The sequence below is a fragment of the Mustela nigripes genome, chromosome 10 (assembly GCF_022355385.1).
Source record: "Mustela nigripes isolate SB6536 chromosome 10, MUSNIG.SB6536, whole genome shotgun sequence".
Classification (NCBI taxonomy): domain Eukaryota; kingdom Metazoa; phylum Chordata; class Mammalia; order Carnivora; family Mustelidae; genus Mustela; species Mustela nigripes.
Genome location: NC_081566.1, coordinates 65,215,340 through 65,240,908, shown reverse-complemented (window position 1 = coordinate 65,240,908; position 25,569 = coordinate 65,215,340). Strand labels below are relative to the sequence as shown.

The 25,569-nt window shown below is 62.7% G+C and overlaps 1 protein-coding gene and 1 long non-coding RNA gene across 3 annotated transcripts; one reads left to right on the top strand and one right to left on the bottom strand.

Moving 5' to 3' along the window:
* Nucleotides 1-3,229: 3,229 nt before the first annotated feature.
* Nucleotides 3,230-20,133, top strand: BCAN (brevican). 2 transcript variants are annotated; one of them, XM_059413642.1, is made up of 14 exons: nt 3,230-3,559; nt 7,329-7,438; nt 8,020-8,394; nt 8,702-8,876; nt 9,133-9,260; nt 9,721-10,014; nt 12,327-12,560; nt 13,045-13,689; nt 16,987-17,094; nt 17,663-17,821; nt 18,374-18,456; nt 18,752-18,896; nt 19,165-19,355; nt 19,662-20,133. In XM_059413642.1, the coding sequence occupies exons 2-14, from the start codon at nt 7,348-7,350 to the stop codon at nt 19,767-19,769; spliced, it is 2,736 nt and encodes a 911-aa protein (XP_059269625.1). In that variant the 5' UTR covers nt 3,230-3,559; nt 7,329-7,347; the 3' UTR covers nt 19,770-20,133. The 2 variants fall into 2 exon arrangements, with proteins under 2 accessions (XP_059269625.1, XP_059269626.1); XM_059413643.1 differs by lacking the exon at nt 3,230-3,559 and adding an exon at nt 4,846-4,933.
* Nucleotides 20,134-21,030: 897 nt separating this feature from the next.
* Nucleotides 21,031-24,243, bottom strand: LOC132026270 (uncharacterized). The gene is made up of 3 exons (XR_009406842.1): nt 23,839-24,243; nt 22,665-22,805; nt 21,031-21,993 (listed from the first exon to the last, which is right to left on the bottom strand). It is a non-coding gene; the product is annotated as an uncharacterized LOC132026270 (long non-coding RNA).
* Nucleotides 24,244-25,569: the final 1,326 nt, after the last annotated feature.

Genomic DNA, 25,569 nt, shown 5'->3' with positions numbered 1-25,569 from the left:
GCCCCGCCTGCTGCTGGTCTTCAGCTGCAGGAGCCCTCAGCACAAGGCTGGCCCCTCCCTCGTCTGGGCCGGGGTCCCGCACTTCCTGGCCCCTTTCAGAAGCTATCAAAGCCACCATTCTCCCAGCACAGCTGTGCCAGCGTCTGGAGCCCTGTGTGTACAGCCCCACTCCCACGTCCCTGTGGAAGAGGACCCAGGTGCTATGGGAAAGGATCTGAGCTGCCGGGGCCCCACCTCCAAGTCTGGGACAGTGGAGACGGGTGCTCAAGGGACCGGAAAGACAGGCTCTCCCAGTGGCCACTGAGGCTGGGGATACAGGAAGGAAGGCCCTGGAGCCAGGGAGGCTACGACCTTGAGGGGGGTTCTCTTTCCTTAATTTGGGTCATGGCCTCAGTGTTGGCCTGGGTGGGGACATTGGTGGGGGAGGGGGAGAGGGAGAGGCGGGAGACTAACTGTTCTCCTCCAGAGAGACTGGAAAACTCCCCAGGGTCCAGGAGGACGGGAGCCCAGCCAGCTGGGCTGCCCCCCCTCTCCCTCCTTCTCTCTCTGCCTCCATTTCTGTGCCCCGAGAGACAGCTGGGGCCCAGCAGGAACCCTGGCCTGGATGTCCATCCCTCAGGAGACCGGTCATGGTCATGATCGGCCCTAGACACAACCCTACAGCTGTGTGACCCTGGACAGTCACTTGGCCTCTGGGTCTCTCCCCTTGTCCAGAAGATTCTATGGCTCCCTGAGACGTTCTCCTTTTGTTACTGGGGCGGGAAGTTCTGCTTGAAATCTGACTTTAATGCTTCCTGCTTCTGACGATCCTGATGGTGTCAGTCAGTCCCTGAAGGTCCCTGTTTGAGACCTTGGTGAGGCCTTGGTTCTCACCTCTTCTTAGGAAGGGGCAGAAATGGGTGGTGGTGGCTGTCGCAGGGCCAGGGGCCAGGTTCGAGGGAAGACAGGAAAGAGAGTCCCCGACCAGAAGGTGCCCATTAGAGTGCCCTGGAAACGTGCAAGAGTCTGGGGGACTTGCCTCCCCTGGGAAGCCCTCAGGGAAAGACTCCTCTCTTGGATAATGAGCCCTCTGTCTGTCTCATCCTCGGGGACGTGGCCCACCGACCTCCTGGCCAGGACATCTGTGCGGATTGGGGCCATGTGTGCGCACACATGCACGTGCACGCGTGCATACATGTGTGTGACTGGCAAAAGGAACGAAGGAGGTTTTGCTGAGCTTGCTGCTCAGCTGTCTACTGTACGGATGTACCTGCTGGCCAGGTACAGTAGACATTACCTGGACTCGCAGATTCCCTGCAGCTCGTTGCTCAGAAGAGAAAACGATTTTCGAGAAAGGAAGCCCTTCACAAGGTTTGGCCCCTGCAGCTGGCAAGCTGGGTGTCTGACCTCAGGGCCCGCCCCTCCGCAGTCCAAGCTCCCAGCAGTCTTCAAGCAGCCGCTCCCTGTTCCCACAGGGCATCTGGGTTCCCACCAGGGGGCTGCCTCTTGGAACAGACTGTCTGGTACCAACCCTGATCCAGCCCCAGCTGCTGCTGCTGGCCTTGGTCAAGGTTGGACTCCCCCAGGACACCAAAACGTGTGCCCATGCTCCTAGTCCTGAGGGGAGGTGGCCAGGAAGGTCACTTACTCCGTCTTTCCTCATCACAGCCAGGTTTCCCCGCGGCAAGAACTGTGGTTACAGGCCGGTCACCACTAGGATTGAATTTCAGCCGCTTGGTTGCCCGTGTGGGCTCAGGCCCCGGGTGGAGCTGATCTTAGCCCGGGCTGGGGCAGGCTGGAGGCAGGCACCTGCGCTGAGACCGTCCTGGGGGAGGCGGGCTCTCTTTCAGCCGGGGTTATGAGGTCTGAGGGGAGCAAAGGGAGGTCCTGGGACTATCAGGCACTGCTCAGATCTGCCCCAAGGCTAGGTGCCCCCCTCTCCCCGGGAGGCCTTGGTCCTAAAATAGTGCCTGGTCCGTAGTGGATATTCAGTTAATATTTATGTAATGAAAGGAATAAATGGCGGACGGAGGTCCCTCCTTCCCCAGACCCTGCCAGGCCCCTTGGTCTGTCCTTTCAGGCTTCCTCTCTGCCGGGGTCATTTCATTTACTCAAGGACCTACCACCCACCATGACGGGTCTCCCTCTCCTGCCTGCCCAGTAGACGACTGTCCAGGGAGGGGCCAAAGCTCTCCCTTCAGATCCTCAAAGGTTTGGGGAGGAGCTTACGGTGAACTTCTGTGAAGCCCTCCGGAAGCCAGTCCACAGCCCTGGGGGCGGGGCATCCGAGAGGGCAGTGCCGAGCCCCATCCAGGCGGGAGGGACTGGGGTGCAGCCTAAACGGAAGGACAGGGACCTGTCCTGACGATGATTTGCCCTGCAGGCACCCCGCTTTAGTCGGGATATTTTGGGGGTAGTGCTGGAGATACCAGGATCAAATCCCCCAACAAGCTATCCTCGGTGCCACCACCAGTATCCAGGGGAGACATTCCAGGCATCTGGCTGTCGTGCCCACAGTCCGTGCCAGGGGCTCTGCTTCAAGTCCCAGGAGGGAGGGGGGGAAGACAGAAGGGGGTGGGGCAGAGAGAGCCTGGGAAAGCAGAGGGAAGGGGAGTCGCTGGCGCTGGGGCGTCATTGGTATTCTGGGGACTCCCCCACTGCCGGCTGGCCCTCAAGGCCCACCCCCTGGCACCAGGCTGCACATTCATCGGCACCAGCCCTGGCCAGCGGGCGCTCGGGGCTCCCAGCAACGCCTGTGTTTCGCACTTGGGTTCGCATGCCGGGTGTGCCCATTCCCAGGGCAGCCCCTCCGCCACCGCACCTCCGGAGAGTCCCCGACTTGCTTTGCTTAAGCCGAGAATCTGCTGTCTAACCTCCATCCGTCCAGCTGCAAAGTCAGCTCCTCCTCTGTGCAGGGAGTGGGAGCCCCACCAGAGACAAAACCCAATCAGAGCTGCCCCCGGGAGATGGCTAAGGTCGTGTGCACTGCATCCTGCCTCCGAGACACAGCTTCCCTCCCGGTTTCTATGCCCCGTCATCCTTCCCTTACTGCCCAGGTCGGAGGCCTCCTCCTCTCCCCCGGGCCCTCGGGAAGTCCCTCCAGCTGTCTAACTTGCACCCCTCCTGCTGCAGCCGCCCCGCCCGCTCCGCGAGCGCCCCGCCCCGCCCCTCCTGCCCTCCCTCCCTCCCTGCTCCCCGCGCCCGGCTTCTCCTCCCCAGAACGAGGTCCTACTTCGCACGTCCTTGCTCCCGCGGCCGCCGCCGGGAACGGACGCAGAGGAGGCAGCGGGTCGCGTGACCTTCCGAGCCCCCCGCGTCCCCGGCCAGGGGGCGGGGGCGGCCCCGGGGAGGGGCGGGGCGGGGGCGGGGGGAAGAAAGGGGGTTTTGTGCGGCGCCCGGCGGCCCGGCGCCCTCTTCCGAACATCCTGCGGGCCCGGCCTCTCCCTGCGCCCGCGCAGTTCCCGCCGCAGTCGCCTGCAGCCGCAGGACCGAGCGTGGACCCGAAGGAGAGCCCGGAGGAGAGCCCGGAGGAGGCGGCACCGCCGGGTTTGCCCTCGCCCCGGGCCCCCGCAGCCCGCAGGTAGGTGAGCGAGAGCGCAGCCCGGCCGCCCGAGAGCGGGGGGCACCCGCCGGCCGGCCGCGGTCCGCGCCCCCCAGCGCAGCGCTGGCCTCCCGCGGCGCACCCAGCCCCTGACCCTGCCAGCCCCCGAGCGCCCGCCGCCGCCTCCGGCCCTGCCGTCCGCACCCCTCCGCCGTGGGCGGCCCGACCTGCGTGCCCGAGTCCGCGGGCTGATGGGAACGCCCCCCGGGTCCCCGCCGCCTCCCTGCCGTGCGCTCCAGTGCCAGACCCCCGCCCCGACTTCCGACCTTGTGCCGGCCGGCGGGCGGCCCGGAGGAGCGGGAAGCAGCCCTTCTTCTGGGGGCCCCTCCGGGTTCCCACTGGCGCCGGGAGTCCCAACTCTGTCACTTGCTCTGTGACCTTGGGCAAATTAGTTGACCTCTCTGAACCTCAGGCTCCGCATCGCTGCAACCTATAGATAGTATTTTTCTCAAAGTTAAGGTAGTCCATGGGAAGCGTTTTTAAGTGGCCTGGCTCGGGAAGAGGGTCGGTAACCATGAGCCTGAATTCTGGTTACCACTGCTGCTCTCCTTCCTAGCGCTGCCGGTGGGCGGGACACCCCCTCGCCCCAGGTCCTTCCATGTCCCCTGCTCTCGTGCTTCCAACGGGATCAAGAGTTTTTGCCATCAGTTTTGTTAGCACCGTTAATACCTCCGCGACTTCTATTCCAGAAAAAAGCATAAGATCAAGGGACGCAGTTACCCACGACCCACCCACCCGACCCACGCCCACCCACAGCAGCACCAGTGCCCGATGCTAACTTGGCAGCATCTGCCTTACAGATTCGAGCCGAGGAGCTGCAGTCCTTGGCTTGTGATGTTGCTAATTGTATTACTAGTCGTGCTTCTGCTCACTAGGACTGTTTATGCAGTTTCTGTAGCGGGTCCTGCAGGCCCTTTTGTTCTGGAGTCTGGTTCCTGTAGGGCAGACCTCAGATGGCCAGCCTGGGGTTGGGGAGGGCAGTCAGCGCAGAGATGGGGGTGTTGGACACACACACACACACACACACACACACACACACACGACCTACTCTTGATCTTACTCCTCTGTCGATTGGGTCTTCAAGCCTGGGAGGAGCCAGACTCCGCAGTCTGACGGGCAGGACAATGTAACACGAGGGAAGTTTCCTGAACAGCCTGGGAAATTCAAGGCAAGGGCAGAAATCCTCGAGCTGGAGCAGGACAGAATGAGCTGGACAGAGGGATGGTGTGGCATCAGGGACAGGAAGCCCCCACCGTGCTGAGCTCTCCAGCTTAGAGACGGAGAGGGCGTCTGCTCTGGAGGACAGCAGAGGGGCTGGAGAAGGCCCGGGCCCGCTCCCCACCTCAAGCCCAGGTCTGAGGCTGGTGCCCGCTGAGGGGATGCCATAGTTTTCCCAGGACACCTGGTTGCACCAGGAGGGAGCTGAGGAAGAGAGGAAGGTCCCAGCCGCTCAGGCTCGGGAAGGCAGAGATGTGCAGGAAGGCAGAGCCCGAGAGGGCAAAGACGGAGGTCGAAGAGTGGGCCTGGAGTGGGAGTGAACCTGAGCACTAGGACGTCTTGCCTGTAGTCTGACTTGCATCCCTCCAAGCTGGGTGGGGTTGGCAGGGGGGTGGGGGGCAGTGCAGCTGCCTCTGATCATGAGAACCAGACAATCCAGGCCCCCTCTTGGCCCCTCTGGTCAGTGACTCCCGCTGGGTGGGATGACCCCCTTATCCCTTGTCACTAGGCCTTCACCAGCCTCAGACCCTCTCCCTGCACCCCCTCACCTTCAAAACGGAGGTGAAAGGGGGGGTCCAGGCTGTGGGTCCCAGAGTGGCTCCAAATATATGGGTTTCTGGGCCGCCTGTCAGAGAGCTGGGACCCAGGTCTGTGAGCTGCTCCAGCTCCAGCCCAAAGAGAGGGGAGGGAAGGCTCCAGAAAGGGACCTGGCCAGGACCTCACCAGGCTCACAGGCAAGATGAACAGTCTGCCCAGCCCCCAGCAGGGACTGGCCACCCACGCCCGATGGTCCCCCACCTACCCCAGAAAGCGGTTCTCCCAGGTGCCCCCATGCGCAGAGCTGGTCTCAGCAGCCTCTGGTCTGGGACCCTAGAGAAAGACCCTAGACATTTAGCTTCTGTCACTCTGTCCCCAAGTGTGACCCTGAGGAGATGAAGCCCAGCTGTAGTGGGGGGAAGGGGGGTGTTGTCGGTGGGGAGGCTTTCCGAGGAGGATCTGAGATCCCGGGGGAGAATCGCGGAGAAGAGAGGAAGGTCCCAGCCGCTCAGGCTCGGGAAGGCGGAGATGTGCAGGAAGGCAGAGCCCGAGAGGGCAAAGACGGAGGTCGAAGAGTGGGCCTGGAGTGGGAGTGAACCTGAGCACTAGGACGTCTTGCCTGTAGTCTGACTTGCATCCCTCCTGCTGGGTCACTGGCCTCTTCCATGGCAGACCCGGGTCTGCACGCATTTCGACTGGCCCGACCCGTACGGATGTTGGACACTAGTTACGCAGGCTTCCCTCCCGCGGACACTCTGGCCCGGTTCCTGACTTGGCTTTGCTGGGGACCAGGGTCAGCCCTAGCCCTCTTGGGGTCTCCTTTCTCAATGTCACCCCCGCATCCCTCCATTATGAGAGTGTAAGTGCCTTGAGATCTTCAGAAGGCTGGTGTGGATTCTCAGAGTGTCCGATAGCCAAGGGCAGGAAGGACATGGCCCCCCCATCTAGTCTCACCCTCCTTTAGCCCACCCCCTGAGCCTAGGGCTGGGGTGGGGGAAGGGAGAGTCTGGATGGAGGCCAGACTGGCAGAGACAGGGGCTTTGTCCCAGCGGGTTTCTGAGCCAGGAGATCCGGTGGGAAAGCCCGTGCCAGGCAGAAAGGAAGGCTGGGAAGAAGGGAGAAGTCAGCCAAGGAGGGGGTGGAGCATGCTACGAGTAAAGAGAAGAGCTTCCTTATGAGTAACCATGGGGTAGGGGGAGGCCAAGGAGGGGTAGGGCTAGAGAGAAGTTACACATTGCCCAGGTTCAGTCTAGGAGGCCTTCCTGGAGGAGGCTAGGTGAGTACAGTATTCAGGGAGGAAGGGACAGGAAGGGAATCCTGCAGGGATACTGGGGGAAGGGGGAGGTTCTGGGTTCAAGGAGGGAGTCTGGCCTGGGAGGAGCACAAGGGGTTGGTTTTGTTTTTGTTTTTAAGATTTATTTATTTATTTTTCAGAGACTGAGAGAGCACAGGCAGCAGCAGGCAGAGGGAGAAGCAGGCTCCCCGCTGAGGGAGCAGGGCCCGATCCTAGGACCCTGGGATCATGACCCGAGCCAAAGGCAGGCGCTTCACCATCTGAGCCCCGCAGGTGCCCTGAGCACAGGGGTTGTTAAGTACAATAGCGCCCACCATGCATACTACCAGCATTTATTGAGCTCCTACAGTGTACCTGGAGCTGTGCATCTGTACAGGGTTTTTAGGACAGACAGGGCTCTAAAGCCCATAGCCTCATCTCGACCCGGGAGGTGGTGGTCACGGTGCTCCTGTACAAGCCGGCAAACCAAGGCCCAGAGAAGTTAAGGACCCCGCCTTAAGTCATGCAGCAAGTTGACTAGAACCCGGTCTGGTTCCCAGGAAGAACCTCCTGGTGGGGAGACAGGATCAGAAACAAGGGAGTTCACAGTGAGGTGGCAACAGCGGGCTTCCGGGGCCATGATATGTGTGAGTCCAAATGGGTGTGGTTGGGAGCCAGGGGAGTCCGTCTTGAGGTCTAACCTCATCTTTCCTCCTCAAGTCCCCCCACCAGCCTGAGCATGGCCCCACGGTTCCTGCCCCTGCTGGCAGCTCTGGCCCTGGCCCAGGGCCCTGTGGCCTTAGCTGATGCCCTGGAGGGGGACAGCTCAGGTAAGCAACCGCACTCAGGGTCACTGTCTCTGTCTCCCGCATTGCCCCTGGGGAAGGGGTTGGGCTTGGAGGACCCAGGGAGTGAGGATTAGGGGCTCTGAGGGGAAAGGCCTGGTCTGGGACACTTGGAAACAAAGGATGAACCAAGGGCTCTGGGTGAGGCTGGGAAAACTGGGGGGATGGGGAGGAGCGGCAGCAGGTGCAGGACTGCGGGTCTCTAGGATCTGGGGCCTGTAGATGGGCTGGGGAGGCAGAAGCGGGTAGAGTGGGGAGAAATCCTGAGGGAAACCGGGGAACCCGGCCAGGGCTGGAGGACCTGGGGAGCAGATTACACCTGGGCTGGGCGCCCCGGGATTCTGGGGTGGTCCTGGGTCACTCTCCGGGAGAACTGACAGGGAGACCTGGGGACAGCTCTGGAGAGTGTCCGGGGTGGTCCTGGGGTCCTAGAGGCCCGCAGGCTCGGCACTTGGGGTGGGTGGGAGGGATCTCCGGGCGGGCAGACTAGGAAATCGGGTGGGCGGGTGCGGACTCTCGCGCCTGCCGAGTTCCAGCTGGCCCCGCCCACTCCCCCCCCCCCCCAGAGGACCGGGCCTTCCGCGTGCGCATCGCGGGCAACGCGCCACTGCAGGGCGTGCTGGGCGGCGCCCTCACCATCCCCTGCCACGTCCACTACCTGCGGCCGCCGCTGGGCCGCCGGGCCGTGCTGGGCTCCCCGCGGGTCAAGTGGACCTTCCTGTCGGGGGGCCGCGAGGCCGAGGTGCTGGTGGCGCGGGGGCTGCGCGTCAAGGTGAGCGAGGCCTACCGGTTCCGCGTGGCGCTGCCGGCCTACCCCGCGTCGCTCACCGACGTGTCCCTGGCGCTGAGCGAGCTGCGGCCCAACGACTCGGGCATCTACCGCTGCGAAGTCCAGCACGGCATAGACGACAGCAGCGACGCCGTGGAGGTCAAGGTCAAAGGTGAGGGCAGGACGAGGGAGGTGCCGGCAGGGAGGGAGCCCACAGTCTCAGGGGCAAGCACACCCAGGTGGAAGGCAGCCAGAGAGCTGGAAACGGAGTGAGTAGAGACAGGCCTCGGTCACCTCGTTTCTCTCCGCTTCTCCCTGCGGGGCGGAGGGAATCCTGCTCACAGTCTAAGGTCACCTGCTCATGCTGCCAAGTGAGCACCGTTTGGACTTGACTCCTTGTGTACAGGGGTGTGACAAGGAGGGCCAGGGGAGGCTGGTGTGGGGGTGACCCTGCCTCAGGACTCCTCTCTGCCCCCCAGGGGTCGTCTTTCTCTACCGGGAAGGCTCTGCCCGCTATGCTTTCTCCTTCACGGGGGCCCAGGAGGCCTGTGCCCGCATCGGAGCCCGCATCGCCACCCCGGAGCAGCTCTACGCTGCCTACCTCGGGGGCTATGAGCAGTGTGACGCTGGCTGGCTGTCCGACCAGACCGTGAGGTGGGTGGGCGGCCGGGGGCCATGAGCTTCTAGTTGTAGCTGAGGTATCGGTGGGCTCTGGTTCAGCAGGGACTGCCTGATGTCTCAGGCCAGCCATCCGGCTCCCACTGCCTCCAGGCAATGAGGTTGGCCTGCCCTGGGGTAGGGGGTGTCCCTGCAGAACCAGGTAGACAGCTGGCTGCCTTAAAAGGCAATGTGGTTCAGGAGGGGCATCCCTGGAGGGCTCCCTGATGAAGGCATCCGTACTCGATCTCAGGTATCCCATCCAGACCCCACGAGAAGCCTGCTATGGAGACATGGATGGCTTCCCCGGGGTCCGGAACTACGGAGTGGTGGACCCGGACGACCTCTATGATGTCTACTGCTATGCCGAAGACCTAAATGGTGATTGGGGGTGAGAGGTTCTCGGGTTAGAGCCCCTTCTCCGGGGCTGGCCGGAGCTCCTCCTGGGGCCTCTACTGGACAGTCATCCTTTGTGTGTTCAAGTGGGCATCCCGGGGGAGGGGGGGCTTCCAAAGAAACAAGCTGGTCCCGCCCTCCAGACACTGTCATGGAAGCAAGTTCATGGCCCACGCCTCAGACAGGTGGTCGGAGACTGTGTCTGACACCTGCTGAGCCTCTCTCTACCCCTCAGCCTCCCCGGCCTCACTTTCCTTCTTCACAGAGTGAGGAAGCGGAGCCAGCCCCTCTGAGTAATTTCACCCCAAGGTTCCACCCAGGCTTTGACCCTGAAAGAGGGGAGTTGACTCCGTGTCCCCGATGCGGAGACGGAGGCCTGGAGAAGCCAGCCAGGACGGACGGGGCTGCCAGCTTCCCGGTGACACAGCCTCCTCTTCCCTCCCAGGAGAGCTGTTCCTGGGTGCCCCTGCAGACAAGCTGACGCTGGAGGAGGCACGGGCGTACTGCCGGGAGCGGGGTGCGGAGATCGCCACCACCGGCCAGCTATACGCCGCCTGGGACGGCGGCCTGGACCGCTGCAGCCCAGGCTGGCTGGCCGACGGCAGTGTCCGCTACCCCATCGTCACGCCCAGCCAGCGCTGCGGGGGAGGCCTGCCTGGTGTCAAGACGCTCTTCCTCTTCCCCAACCAGACTGGCTTTCCCAACAAGCACAGCCGCTTCAACGTCTACTGCTTCCGAGGTGAGCAGCCTCCCTGCAGAGGCCGAGACCAACCTGTCTCTGTCAGGGACCCAGAGCTGAGCCTGGAAGTCCCACTGCTGCTTGGACTAGTGTCTCTCGGGTCTTGGCCGTTGGCCTGAAGGAGCCCTGGGTGACGCCCGGCTTGGCACCTAGGGCTCTCGTTCCACTGATGCCCTCTGACTTGGGCTGTGTGGCCTCAGGGAGGGCTTGCCTCCTTGTGCCCCTCACCTGCCTTCCCTTCTGCTGTCCATGGCTTGCCTCCCCAATGCCAAAGCCACCTCTTCTATATTGGGAGGTTGGGGAGGTTTCCATTTCTGGGCATTTCATTAGTAGAGCAGAGATTTTTTTTTTTTTAAGATTTTATTTATTTATTTGACAGACAGATCACAAATAGGCAGAGAGGCAGGTAGAGAGAGAGAGGAGGAAGCAGGTTTCCCGCTGAGCAGAGAGCCCAATGCGGGGCTCCATCCCAGGACCCTGGGAACATGACCCAAGCCTAAGGCAGAGACTTTAACCCACTGAGCCACCCAGGCGCCCCTAGAGCAGAGATTAGGGACGTTCTCTGAACCCAGTGAATGGTCTGATCCAGTTACCATCATGCTCTCCAGAGCTCTCATGATGGGGGGTGGGGGTGGGGGTGGGGGGTGGGCAGGGTCGGAAACTTCAGCTTGATGGTCTTAGATCTTTAGCCACCAAAGGTTGATGGACAGACGCAAGTCTTCCCCATAGGGAGCAGGTCCTCAAGGACCGCTGGATGTAGAGATGGCTTTCTGACCACATCTTAACATTGGGAGCTGGCAGGAAGGCAGTGCCTGGGACCCCCAGAGGCACAGGGCCCCGTGCAAGGGTGGCTGACAGTCACAGGGCGTTCTCAGTCCTCGCTGCACTCGGGAGCCTGTGGTACTGGTGGGGCTGGAGGCAGAAGTGAACGGAGAATGCACAGTCCCTAGTCTGAAGGGGAAAGCCACTGCTTCTGCCTTGGGAGCCCCTAGTCCAAGGGGAGATGAGATGCCTTGCTCCCAGTATGAGGGGAGACTGAGAGAAAAGCTTTACTTCTGCTGGGCTCGATCCACAAACATCTTGAGCCCGGGGCAAGGGAGCGGTGGGGCAGTGAAGTCGTAGGAAGGCAGGTCTGTCTGGAAAGGCCAACTGGAAGAGGGTTGACGGTGATGACCGTAATTACAGTGAGCGGCTGGGAACAAGGGGAGGACAGAGGCGGGCAAGGGCACGGCTTCGTTTGCCTGGCAGGAGCCAGGCTCCCTGGAGCAGGTGATGGGGGCGGGACAGGCTGTGCAGTTACGTCTGGCTGAGCGCAGACAGCCCTCAGGGCTTTTCTTAGCCCAGTTCACCGCCGCCTCACTGGTTTTCTGACCTTCGTTCTCTTCTCCGAAGACCAGGTTATCCTTTCCAAAGCGCCAGTGGTTTGAAGGCAGCAGCTCCAGGAAGGGTGTGGCAGCCCCTCCCTTTCCCCTCCTGCCCCAGTGCTGAGACCCTCAGGTGGTGACTGCTGGATGTCCTTCCTGGACTTCACCCTTCAGCTCTCCTGCATGACGGCCCCCTCTCCCCTTCCATTTGAAAACCCCTCGGGTCCTTGTGCCTTGCTCCAAGAGCAGGGTCCCACAGTGCTGAGACCACCTGCCCATCCTTCCTCCACCCCTTAATCAGGAAACTGTCTCTCCTGAGCCTTTCCTGACGCTCTGCCTGAAGTAGTACTTCTCACCATTCCATCTCCTTTACCCTGCCTAATTAAAAAGAAAATTTTTTTTTTAGATTTCATTTATTTATTTGACCGAGACACAGCAAGAGAAGGAACACAAGCAGGGGGGAGTGGGAGATAGAGAAGCAGTTTCCCACTGAGCAGGGAGCCCCATGATGCGGGGCCTGATCCCAGGACCCTGGGATCATGACCTGAACTGAAGGCAGATGGTTAACGACTGAGCCACGTGGGCGCCCCTAATTGTTCTTTGTATGATAACTTTATGATACATGCTTATTTGTTTATTATCTGTAGCTAGGCTGTAAACTCCCTTAGGGCAGAAGGCTTGCTGGCTTTTCTCCACTGTATCCTCAGTGCCCAGAAGAATGCTTGGCCTGCCACATGGTGGGCCCTTGATTGATGCTTGAGGAATAGGTGGTGAACTCCCTCCCGCAGTGTTCCCTGGGTCCTTTGGGTCCTCCACAAAAAGGCTGAGTGAGAATTGGGACTCTCATGGTCTTTGAGTCTAGCGCAGAGACGGTGGGTCTCCCCCAGGCCTGTGGCTGCAGGACCCAGCCGCCTGGTCAACTTCCCATTGGCACTTCCCTCCTGACAGACTCTGCCCAGCCGTCCGCCATGCCTGAGACGTCGGACCCAGCTTCGGACCCGGCCTCTGATGGGCTGGAGGCCATTGTCACGGTGACAGAGACCCTGGAGGAACTCCAGCTGCCTCAGGAGGCTGTGGAGAGCGAGTCCCGGGGAGCCATCTACTCCATCCCCATCGTGGAGGATGGAGCGGGTGGTAGCTCCACTCCAGAAGACCCCGCAGAGGCCCCGAGAACCCACCTTGGTAACCAATCCCCTAGTAAGAGAAGTCGGTGGTGCGGGTGCAAGCCTGGGGTGCTGCATGACTTGTCTCAGCAGCTCCGTGACACAGGGCTTGTGTCCAGTGCTCTCCCAACCCTTGCCTTTCCAGCACATTCCACTTCCAACTCTCTGGGTCTGGGAAGGACGCTGCTCCTTCCTTGGTTCCCTCCTCCCCCACCTACCCAAAATAGACTAGAGATTTCAAGGCTAGGAGAGAGAGAGATAACAGCCCTGTTTTATTCCTGGGCTGATGACGGCTCACAGAGCCTCCTCCAGGTAGTCTCAGTATTGCTGCTCAGGTTGAAGGTCTTCTGGTGGGGAACGGAGGCAGCCTCTCCCTGGGACAGGCTTTCCCCTGGCCGCCCCAGGCCTCCCCCTCCCCAGCCTCTGCTTCCTTCCCCTCCTCCGAGGTCTTCGGGTTGGGGCTGGTGCTGTCCCTGGTGCTGAACCACCTGTGCTTTGTCTAGAATTCGAACCGCCATCCGTTGTCCCTCCCCTGGGGTCCTCCGAAGAGGAAGGCAAGGCTTTGGAGGAAGAAGAGAAATACACAGATGAAGAGGAAGAAGACGAGGAAGAGGAGGAGGTGGAAGATGAGGCCCTGTGGGCCTGGCACAGTGAGCTCAGCAGCCCAGACCCGGAGACTCTTCTCCCCACGGAGCCAGCCCTAGAGGAATCGCTCTCCCGTGCCTCCCCACCCCCAGCGAGTGCAGTCCTACAGCCTGCTGCGTCACCACACCCCGACGGAGAGACAAAGGCTCCTGGGCCTCCGAGGGTCCTTGGACCACCCACTGAGACTCTACCCACCCCCAGGAATGGGAAACTGACACCCCCACCGCCTTCCACTCCGGCCGGGGAGAGAGAGGTGGGGGAGGAGGCTGGTGGTCCTGAGCTGTCTGGGGTCCCTCGAGGAGAGAGTGAGGAGGCAGGGAGCTCTGAGGATACCCCTGCCCTGCTTCCAGCCACACGGGCCCCTGAGGGTGCCAGGGAACTGGAGGCCCCCTCTGAAGAGAATTCTGGAAGAACTGTCCCAGCAGGGACATCAGTGCGGGTGCAGCCAGTGCTGCCCACTGACAGCGCCAGCCGAGGTGGAGTGGCCGTGGCCCCCTCATCAGGTAACTTTGCCCAAGGCTCGAACTCCCTCTTTCTCCTTCTCCCCTTTCTCCCCATGAAGCTCTGGGTCACATGACCTGTGGTCCTCTGACCCCCACTACCCCAGCGTCTCCTGTCCTCTGCCTCCATCTCCTAGCTGTGCGTGTCCAGTCTTGGGCGCCACATCTGTGACTTCCAGCTCCGCGCTCTGATTTCTCACCTCATGACCCCCAACCCCACCGTCCCACCCTGTGACTCCAGCCTCCCAGCTACCACCTGTGACCCTTTCTTGTCCTTGTCTCTCCACCTGTGACTCACCAGCCCACCCACCACCACCCCCCATCCTCAAGCGCGTAGACACCCTGGGGGCCTATTGTATTCTCTGGGGCCCAGGCCCCTCTCCTGCTGCCCCTCCCCCTCCTGTGTGCCACCCCCTTTAGCCACCCCACTGATATCAGGGAAGCCTGGGATTCCATCCCTGCCCTCAGCCTCTGGGGTCTAGGAGAGCCCGTATCCCCACAGAGCCTTAAGCATCTACTTCTGTGAAGTATTTTTTCGACTGTTTCATGGAAAACAAGCCTTGGAAATAAATCTCTATTAAACCACTTTATAACCAAAACTCTGGCACCCTCTGTGTCCACCCCCAGCTGTCTGCCCTTTTCATTCCTCGCATTTGGGTCGCAAGTCCGGGCAGCTCTCCGAAGCTCCCTCTGGCGCCCTGTCTCTCTCCCGGTCTTTCCCTCGCTCTCTGCTTCTCTCTTCCTTCTCTTCATCCTCAGCCAGTGCCCCTCCCCACCCTCCCCTTCTAACAGGCTCGCTGGTCCTCCATTCTGCCCTCTCAGGCTCCTCCTCTGCCTTCCTTCCTGACCGCCAAGAGGCCAAGAGCCCAACTCTGAAGGAGCACAGGAGTCACTGTCCATCAGTCGGCGGGGCTGCTGGGAGTTGTAGTCCCTCACTCCTGATGGGGCGAAACTTCCGCCAGCCTGAGAGGCAGGGGGAGAGAGGGAGAGAGAGAGAGAGAGTGTGTGTGGGCACACACACGTGTACTCATTTCTGAGCCATCTTGAAGGCTTCTGTCTAGAGCCGGACATACAGACTAATGATGGAGAAAGTCCATCTTAGCGTAGAAGCCCATCCCTGGCCCCGGCCTCCCCCACCGCAACTCAGAAGGGGGACAGGATCTAACTTCCATCCCACTGCCCACTGCCGCCCCTGCCCCACTGACCCTGCCCTAATGAGCACCTCACCACCCCTTGGAAGACTCTCACCTTCCCTGAACCCAAAAGATCTCAAAGTTCCTGATGCTGGAGAAGACACAATGCAGGACATGAGGACGGAGAGGAAATGCAGAGGGGAAGGAGTGGGAGTCAGATTCTGGGGTCTGAGAGAAGCCCCACTGGCTCAGGGAAGGTTGAGCTTCCCTTTGGAGACCCTAGAGAAGGCTGGGTTCTTCCCAGTCCCTGCATTGCCCTCCCTAGATGGTCCAGGATGGGATAGGGCTCCTGCAGCACACCCGGCCCACCCGTCGGGCTCGCCCATTTCAACCATTGGCTCCCTGCCCACCCAGCTGGCCTCGGAGCTGGAGCTCGGAGCTCGGTGCTGTGTGGGTTGGGAGGCGGTTTGGTGGGAAGAGAAGCAGCAGTGGGAATCTCTGCAGTGTCTTAGTCACCCCACCTGGAGGCCCAGGGATGTCCTCTGGCCTTCTATTGCAGCAGGAGGGAAGAACTTTCTGGTTGTGTATAGCAGTTGGCCCCAACGTGGGAAGGAAGGAGAGTGGAACATCTCAAGAGGGGTTCCTTCACCTCCGCTGTCTGTGCTGGCTCAGGTTCTACCTCCCTCAGCCAGGGGAGGGATCTCATGGCCTGGGCGGGGAGCCAGGTTCGGAATCTCCGTCCCCCAGGAAAGGGTGAGGGATGGAACGGGCTTCAGGACACCTACCCTCTGTGGGTCCTGGTGCTTAGTGGGTTAAGTAAAACACCTCTCCTCCCCCTTTGCCCCTGGGAGCTAGTGCTGGCAGCTTGGAGGGGAGGCCTGGAGGGGAGGTGACAGAGTGGGGGTGCTGGAACAGCAGATTGATTTCACCCCAAACAGCTTGGTCATCCCAGCAACATTCTTGGACTCAGCTTCAGCTTCCCCTCCCCCCACCCAGCAGAGGGAAGCCCAGTGGGCCGTGCCCTTGGATGCTGGGCATAAGGCACAGTCTGAAGAGTCCCGCTTAGAGCTGATCTCCCCTCCCAAGCTGTGAGCCCAGCCCTGCACTGTCCGTCTGTGGGGCCGTCTTCCCCTTCCTGGACCAGAAGGAGTGAAAACTGCCCACCTAGCACCTAGGTCCGGTGTAAAGGCAGCCACCTCCTGTCCCCGGATCCAGAGGGAGAGAGCCCAGAGGGGAAGGCAGGTGACCCAGCCAGACCGCAGATGGCAGGGTTCTGTGTCGGTCTAAGAAGACTGCCTGGGGCAGAGAGGGCCAGAAGGGAGAGAGGAGGATCGGAGGGCTTTCTGGGCTGGGGAACTTGCAGAAAGCCCAAGGTGGAGGGGAGTTTGGGGAGATCAGAGGGAGAGACAAGAGACTGCACGGTGCTGAGACAGTGTGAGGATCCGGCTGTAGGCAGCGGGAGCCCTGCAGCTTCGGGCTGGGGGTGGGGGCTAGGGGGAGAGGACGATTAGGGCATAGACCCAGGGGAAATACGTTGGTTCTTCACTATGATAGTGTTTCCCATTGGTGCTTCTGGGGCTGACTCTATGTGCCCCACCCCGACTGCAGAAGGAATAGCTAGCCCTCCCCCACCGCAGTATCAGGTCCCAGAAGCAGTAAAGTACAGACCACAGCTTTCTGTTGCTGCGGTGACTCCTCTGGTTTCCCCATCTAAAGTGTACAGAACTGTGCAGGCACCTGGCCCCAAGACAAGCGAGTGGGAGACTAGCCTCCAGGCCCAGAGAGGTCAAGTGACCTGCGCAATGTCACTCAGCAGAGCCAGGAGCCACAGGAGAGTCCAGATCTCATGGTCCACAGCCCAGTGTCTTTCCCTTTCATGGGGTCGGGTCCTGAGGGCCTTCCTGACCAGCTTCCCCCAGCCTGTTACACTGGGCCCACACTGGTGGCCACGAAAATGGCCAACACAGGGCTGAGTCGATGCTGGGAAGGGGGTGGTCAGTGTAGGGAGAAACCCAGAACTTAGGCCTGGGCTGACTTTTAAGGTGCTGTGATAGCTCCCAAGACAAGGAGGCTGGGCTGTGAACTCTCTGAACCCTTCCTCCCCGGGGGTTCAGGCTGCAGAGCTGTGCTCCCCTGCTCCCCCCACCTCACTTCTCTCCCCCTTCAGGTGACTGTGTCCCCAGCCCCTGCCACAATGGTGGGACGTGCTTGGAGGAGGAGGAGGGGGTCCGCTGCCTGTGTTTGCCTGGCTATGGGGGGGACCTGTGTGATGTTGGTGAGTGTGTTGAAGGGTAGGGTGTGGGGGGTTGGGGGTTGATCTGAAGCCTGGACCCGGGACAGTGAGCTAGCTCTGCACCCAGGAGGGAGGGCACTGGTTTGGGCCTTGTCATTAATGAATCTCCATCAAATCACAAAAACCTCTCTGAGCCCCAGCCTCGATTTCCTCATCTATTAAGTGGAACCACACATGCCTTTCTCAAGTGGTGCGGGAGCGAGGAGTGCGTAGCCTCCCCGTGCGCCTGGCAGCAGGCGGTCCCTACTTGTCACTTCTCTCCTGGAAAGATGGGAGGTCACAGCCCCCTAGGATGGAGGGTTGCGGAGACCCAGGCCGGGACACCAGCCCTCACCCTCCTTGGTCCCTGGCGCTCAGAGAAGGAAGCCATCAAGCCCCCCCGCACCGGGGTCCCTCAGGACTCCTCCTTGCCCCCTTTCGGGGCTGGCCCTTGGGCAGGGACCGCCGGCCCCTTAGCCCCGGCCCCTGCGGCCGCGGCGGGGGAGGCCCAGTCCCTGACAGAGGACGCGCCCGTGCGCCGGCCTCAGCGAGCCGCCCCTCTGTGCCCCAGGCCTCCGCTTCTGCAGCCCTGGCTGGGACGCCTTCCAGGGGGCCTGCTACAAGCACTTCTCCACGCGGAGGAGCTGGGAGGAGGCGGAGACCCAGTGCCGGCTGTTCGGCGCGCACCTGGCCAGCATCCGCACGCCCGAGGAGCAGGACTTCATCAACAGTGGGCTGGGGCGGGGCTGGAGGGGCGCGTCGCCCGCCGTCCTCACTCACTCATTAACCCATCACTAACCGTCAGTGAGTGCGGGAATCCAGTAACTCCCTCATTAACCCGGTGCCCGTGCCCTGGTTTACTTCGCTCATTCATCCCGCCCCGTGGCCCCTGCGCCGCACTTCCCGCGGGGGCAGCGGGCTTCGGCCGGACGGGGCCGGCGGCCGCGGTCCACCTGCAGCGGCCCGACGCCCCCCGCGGCCGCGCCCGCCTCCCCGCCTCTGCCCCCTCCGCCTGCCCCGCCCCCCACCCGTTCTCCCGCTCCCCCTCTCTGGCCTCGCCGATGTTTTCCTCTCCGCACCCCTGCCGCCCGCCCGGACCCTGCCCTCTGTCGGCGCGCGGGCAGAGGCTGGACCGGCGGCCCGGAAAGCGGGGAAGCCCCGGCTGGGTCTGGCTGGAACGACCCACCCCCCTGACCCCGGGGCCGCCGGGAGCGGGGAGCGGCGCCACCTGCTGGCAGCGGGGCTCACTGCACACCTGCGCCCGCCCGCGCTTCCTCCCCAGGTCGGTACCGCGAGTACCAGTGGATCGGGCTCAACGACCGGACCATCGAAGGCGATTTCCTGTGGTCAGATGGCGTCCCCCTGGTGAGAGGCTCCGGCTGTCCCTCAGCGGCCTGGGTCGCTTCTTCCAAGCCCTACTGCCCTCCACCCCCTCTCCGGGCCCCTTCTCTGTCCCGCTTCCCCCTGGGGCGGCCTCCCTTCCTTGCGTTCCTTTCTTCCCACTATTCCCCCCACCAAAGCCCGCGAGCTGTTCCTTCACCTCCTGGGCCCCCACTCCCCATCCCCCACCCCCCTGCCTCTTAGTGCCCCTCCCACCCTCCTCAGGCCCTCTAGGTCCATCCCTCCCCCTCATCCCCCCATGCCGTCCCCCTCCCCCCAGCTCTATGAGAACTGGAACCCTGGGCAGCCTGACAGCTACTTCCTGTCTGGAGAGAACTGCGTGGTCATGGTGTGGCATGATCAGGGACAGTGGAGTGACGTGCCCTGCAATTACCACCTGTCCTACACCTGCAAGATGGGGCTGGGTGAGGCCGGGCAGGGGGGAGGAGGAAGCACCAGGGGCACGCGGCCCATGTGTGTGTAGAAGGAGGGGGCAGAGCTACGGAAGAATCAGAAATGTATCCCAGGCCATGCGCAAGGGGGAGATAAAAAATGAGGTGGGTCCACTAGGAACCTCTGCTCTTTTTTGCATCATATTGTGGCCCGCCCCCACCTCCTCATCCTGATTCTGGGAACTGTCACCCACAGAGCCAGGCTCCCAGTTCTTGACTGTGTCCCCCCCTGCCCCTGCAGTGTCCTGTGGGCCTCCACCAGAGCTGCCCCTGGCCCAAGTGTTTGGCCGCCCACGGCTGCGCTATGAAGTAGACACGGTGCTTCGTTACCGGTGCCGGGAGGGGCTGACCCAGCGCAACCTGCCGCTGATCCGCTGCCAGGAGAATGGCCGTTGGGAGCCCCCCCAGATCTCCTGTGTGCCCAAGAGGCCTGTGAGTGCCAGGAGGACGCAGGTGGGGAGTAGCCAACAGTAGCTCTGGGCTGTAGTCCCAGCTCTGCCAGCCGCTGGCTGTGTGACCTCGCAGCCATCGTGGCTGCCTTTGGAGGCAGCGGGAATGAGGTGGGTGCTCTGGGGTCCCTTTCAGTGCTGAGGTCTGAGAGCACTGGCCACACTCTGGGCTCTTACGGGCTGAGCCAGGGCAAGGGTTTCAATGAGATCATAACCCCGGAGGGCAGGCTCTCAGAAGAGACCCAGGGAGGAGCCCCGCATAGACAGTGAGTGTGGGCCTCTTTCCCAGGCTCGAGCTCTGCACTCACTGAAGGCTCCAGAAGGACATCAGGGAGGGCTCCCTGGACGCTGGAAGGCCCTGCTGACCCCTCCTTCCAGTCCTGCTCCGGGTCCCTAGAGAGCGAGGCCTTCAACACGGCTGCCCCCAGCACTGGCCTCTCCCCCGACCCTCTTCCCATCACAGGAAGTGACCACAGGAGAGGAGTGGGGCTGGAGTTCGGGTGACAGTGACTGAGGGGTTTGTGGGCAGTACCTGGGCAGCCCCCTCTCACCCCTACCATGGGCATCAGGCCACCCCCCCGCCGAGGACCTCAAGGAAGTCCCTAAGTGCCTCAACTGCCCTCTCCTTGCCAGCCATCCTGTCCCGTTCGTTCCCCTGGGAGACACCTGGTCCGCTCACTCTCATGTTTCCCAGGGAATGGGTTTGCAGGATGGATTACTGTGTAACCAGCAGGAAATAAAGCCGCTTGGAGCACAGGCAAGTTGGATGCTTCTCTGTGAGAGGGAAGGAGATGAGAGACGGGTTGGGCTGGGCCTCCTGGGATATTGATCAGCTTCTGAAGGTCAGAGAGGTTCCCAAGAGGTCAGTGGAGAGAACAGAGCTGGCACGGAGTAGTGGCCCGGTATGGGTTTACGGAACGAAGGAGCTCGCAGGGGCTGGCCGACAGGACTAGCGTGTTTGGAAGGAGCTGGAATGCCAGAGTGCCCAGTCCAGCGGACCTGCACAGCCTGGGGAGGGAGAGGGATGGAGAGCCCACAGAGGAAGGCGGGGAGACCGGGGCCTTGGTGGCCCGGTTCTGAGGTTCCCAAAAGGGACGGTTTCTCTCAAGGATGAGGGTGAGAGTGAAGGGAATGCAGGTCTGGGGGCCAGACGGCAGGAAGGCTTACTTCCAGCAAAAGAAACAGGGATTGGGGCAGAAGACAAGGGCCCGGGAGACGCCCCCAGCCCTGCTGTGCGCTCGGCTCCGAGAAAGACCTGCTGGGCTCCCGGCTGTGACCGGCAGAGGGCGCTGCGGACGCAGGCACGGCGGGCTGAGAGCGCCGCGTGCGCCTGCGTGGGTGCGGCCGGGCGGGAGGAGCCGCAGGGGTCCCGGGAGGCCGCCAGGGGGCGCCGCGACCCCTCGTTGCGAGCCGCGCGGGTCGGGAAGGGGGGAGCGGACGGAGGGGCGGAGGGTGACTTCCGGCCTGGGCGCGCCGACGGCGCGGGCTGTGAGTCAGCGGCGGCTGGGGTGGTGAGGTCAGCGTCGGAAGTGGGGAGGGGAGGACGTGTGCGCGCGCGTGTACCTCCGCGCGGGCACGGCCTTGGGCCCTGCCGCGCCGTGGCCGGGGCGGACCCCTGCGGCGGCGGGCGCTCCCCGCACGCGGTCACACGCGGTCACACGCGGTCACACGCGCAAAGACACGCACGCGGTCACACGCGGTCACGCGCGGTCACACGCGCGGTCACACGCGCAAAGACACGCACGCGGTCACACGCGTGCACACGCGGTCACACGCGCGCGCGCTCTGGGGCTGCCCCCCGTCGTGCCCCCCTGGGCAACTCTGATTCCTTCTCCTGCAAGTCGGGAAAACCTGGTGAGACTCAGAGGAGCCAGACGGCGGGGAGCCATCGCGAAAAACCCGAGACAGCGAGGCACCCCGGACAGGTGCCACCAGCTCCTGGCCCTCTCCACTCTTTACCGAGACCCCACACCGGCTGGGGCTGGGTGCCAGCATGGCTTCCCGGGCGCACCTACCCCAGCCTACCTACCCCCGCCTTCCTCTCCCCAGCAGGGCTCACCCGCCCCCCCCACACAACCCAGCCGGCCACGGCTAGGGGATGGGGCTGTTTCTGCAGGAGCCACAGGGAGGAAGATGATCCTGGGGCCAGAGTAGACCCCCACTTTATTCTGTACTACACCCCCCCCCCCGGGGTTGCCTCCTCAGGGCCTTGTTAGGGATGTCAGGCATTTAGCTGGACTGATGAGTGGGTCAACACCAAGGTGGCCCTGGAAGCCTGGGCCTGAAGGTGAGAAGGCAGAGGAGGGGGCAGTGTCTGTCCCTGGGCTCTCGGCAAAGCAGATCCCACGGGACTTGAGACGGCAGGGTGGACCCCCCAGAGGGCTCCTGGGTGGGAGCTGGAGGGGGCTTCGGTGTCCCGGCGGGCCACCAACACTTCCTCCCTGAGTGTCCCCCACAGCCGAAGCAGGGTCCTCCGTGTGCTGTGTACATGAGGAGATCTGCCGAGGTTCACACAGGGCGGCCACTGGAGTCATCTCCCTCCCGGCCCCGGCACCTGCCGCCACTGGAGCAAGTCCACCGGAAACGGAAGCCTAAGCCTTCTCCTGGCTTTGTTGGGCTTCCTGGAGGAGGGGGGAGCTGGTCCAGGGATGACTCAGCACTGTGAACTGAGTCCAGCCCTGACCTGCGCATATGTGCATGCATGAGCCCGGGTGTGTGTGTGTGCGCACGTGTGCTCACGTGTGTGCGTGTTCGCGAGACGGCGGGGCAGGGGCATCAGCACCTCCTGCTCATGGGGAGCCCCACCCTGCCCCTCCCAGAAGAGCCTGGAGCAGGAGCCCACCTGGGTCTGACCAGGTCACCCCTGCCGAGCCCCCCACCAGGCAGGCTTACATTCTTGGCCTTTTCTTCGAGTCTAACATGGGGACCCCTCAGGGCTGCCTGTTCTCTTGGGGTGAGGTCAGAGTGAATGGATATAGGAGAGAAGGGGGCCTGGCTTTAGGGGCTGGGCAGAGGGGCCCTCCGGATGCCCTCCAGCTACCATGGTCCCCAGCACTCCCCCAGACAGCTCTAACCACCACCCTACCTCCCATCCGTCCCCCGAGGGCCCCCACCCCACCCCGCCCCTAACTCCCACACGCTGCCCTGACCTCACTGGGGCCTTTGTCCCCGCCTCAGCCCTGTCTGTGGGACGGTCTCCTGCGCTGGGAGAGAAAGGGCCCCATTGTCCAGGCTGCCCGAAGACTTCCAAAAATGCTCAGCCTGTCAGTCCCCTGGGGGCGGGCGGGCTCACCCTGGGGGCTGCAGTCAGATCCCCAGCCCAAGTGGGGACCCCGGTCTCCTCGCTCTGTCTGCCTCCCCCGGACGGCTCGGGCCTTCCTGAGATGACCTGTCCGCTCTGTCCGTCCCGCTGGCCGCAAAGCAGAGCTTCCTCCTGGGAAGGATGAACTGAGGGTCTCAGGGGCAGAGCCCAAGGAAGGGGGGAAGGGGGAGATGAGAAAAGAGGGAGAAGGAGGAAGCACGTGAGGACACCACGGAAGGACTGACTAATCCTCCGAGTGGGGGCCTGCGGTCTCCCTGCTCTTCTCCCTGAGTCCTCGGAGCTTGGTAGCCAGGCAGGGCTGCTGACCCCTGGGGACTGGGGCATTAAGGGGAGCCGCCCACAGCCCCCTAACCTGTGTTCTGGGGACCCCAAGAGGTGTCTAGGGGCTCTTAGGAGCATTGGCAGGGGATGTCTCTTTGTGCCTCAGTTTCCCCATCAAAGTGAACTGAAGTTCTCTGTGACACGTGAGTGAGCTGAATAGAAAAGGAAGGAGCCCAGGAGAGACCCACAGACTGGGGAGCCCGTAAGGAACCAGGAACCGGGGACAGGGAGAAAAGCAGGTAGCAGACCACAGAGAGAGTTGGGGAGGGAGAGTGGGCTTGTGAGTGGTGAGCTTGGCTGACCAAGGGCCCGGGAGGGGCCGAGCTGGTGAGCTGTCTCCCCAGCCCTGAGGCCTCCAGCCACCCTTTCCCGGGACCCTGGGGCCCTGGCTCGTCAGCAGCTGAGCCCACAGCTGCCGGGGGCTGGTTCCTCGACGGTGGCCCCCTGGCAGCTGCCTGGGTTTATTTCTGGAGCTGCAGCTGAGTCATGGGGGAGGGCAGGGTGCGCGGGGCTGGAGGAGGAGGGCTGGCGGCTGCCGGAGAGGCTGCAGGTCTTCTCTGGGCTCTAGGTCCCCTCCTGTTGTCTGGTTACAGGTGGGCCGACCACCCTGGGGACCCTGGGATAAAGGGGCCAGAGCCAAGCGCTCCTGAGTTTGGAGAAGAGACAAGTGTGATCCGGGTTTGGGGTGCTAGGCTGGACCGCGGTAGGGAGGGGCCCCAGCAGGGACAGAGACACAGAAGTGGATGAGAGAGGAAACAGCGCCCTGTCCTCGGCTGCAGACTCGGGGTGCGCCGGGCGGGGGGGGGGGGGGGGGGGAGCTCACCTGAGGCTCTTCTGTCCCCGCCTCCTTCATTCAGTCCCTTCCCCGCTCAGCCCCGTGGGACTCTCTTCTGTCTAGGCTGGGCCCTCGGACGCGGAACCAGCACCTGCTCCTTTCTTTATCCAAGAAGCCTCCTTTTCCCCAGCTCTCTGGGAAACCCATCCCTCTGTGGGGCCCGTCCTGGAGCAGGGCCTCTGCTGCAGGGTGGGGGCAGGGCTCAGGGGACCCGGAGGCCTGTCCCCAAGCCCAGAGTCCAGTTGAGTTTCCTGGGCTCGTGCAGGCTTGGTCTCCGTCCCCTCCCCTCGCGGTGGGCAGCCCAGAGGGCGCATTCCAGCTGAAATTAAACCACATTCCTCCTTCCCTGCGAGGATGGCATTACAGACACGGCAGCTGAGACACCACAGGGTCAAGTGGCAGCAGCTGGTCTCCCAGGAGGGGCTGGGGGAGGGCCGTGGGGCGCTGAGGCGCCCGCGCCTTCGGAAGCAATGAAGGACCTCTGAGTGATGGAAGAGGCCAGGAGGGGGCAGGGTGCAGCGGGAGGTGTAAGGTTAGACCACAGGGAGCCACAGCCAAGTGGAGCCTCCAGCCAAGGGGTTCTGAGGGGAACAGCGGGGCCCCAGCCCCACCTCCCCAGAGGACCCTGCACGGACACCCTCCCCAGTGTGCACTCGGCACACAAAGCAGGCAGGAAGGCGGACGGCCCCTTTAAGAGGCCCCACTGGGAGCTCCCTTGGCCGGAGCCCAAAGCCCAGGCCTTTGATTCCCTCGGAGACCCGGCGGGTGGCACCCCGGTGGCCCGCGGCGGCAGCGGCAAGAACAGCATTGGGCTGGCTGAGTGGAGAGCTCAGCCCCTGACCTCACCCTCTGGGGCCTCAGGCTGGACGGCCTTATAAGGAAGTGCCCCAAACAAACGGAGGCAGCCACCTCCGGCCCCCCACCCCGCCCCCGCCCCTCCGAGGCTGTATTTACGGCGGTGGCGGCAGAGGCCCCAGAATAACCCCGCGCTCGTCCTCCCGGTGGGGGGTGGTGCTGGAGGGACGGTGCCGCCTGCTCCTCCGGGGACCCACCCTCCCTAACGCTTCCTGTTGTCTGACCTCATCGCGGTTCCTTCCCTCATTCATTCCTCTGTTCATTCATTCTGTACCTGTTTGCTGAGCACCCTGGGGGCCCGCAGAGACCCTGGGCTGGACAAAGTCCGCGCTCCTCTGGAACTTTCCAAGAGGACAGGGTCCGCTGAGGTGCGAGGGCCCGGGTCCTCCCATTCCCTGGCCTGGAGCTCTCTCCTGGGCTCTCTGGGTGACCCCAGGCCACCCACCCTCCTGCTCTTGTCCCCACCCTGGCCCTCTCTTCCGAACCCCAAGGCAGCCCCTCCAGATTCTCCAGCTCAGAAGATGGGAACCCCCTTCCTGTTGCCCCAGTGAAAACCTGGGAACCTCGGCTGCCACACGCTCCTCCATCCCCCACGGCAGGCCACCAAGAGCTGAGATCCTGCGTCTCTGACTTCTGTCCTCTTCATGCCCCCTCCTGCCAGCGCCCCTGCCCAGACCATTGCAGTAGCCACCCCGACGCTTATCCTGGCCCAGCCGACAGAGGTCACATTGAAAACACAAATCTGGTCGTGCTGCATCCTTCAAGCCCAGCATTGGCTCTTCATTCCCCCAAGAAGACGGGCACACTTCCTGGCCACCAGACAAGGCCTCAGCCCAGAGACTCAGACTCTCCTTAGTCTCCCTG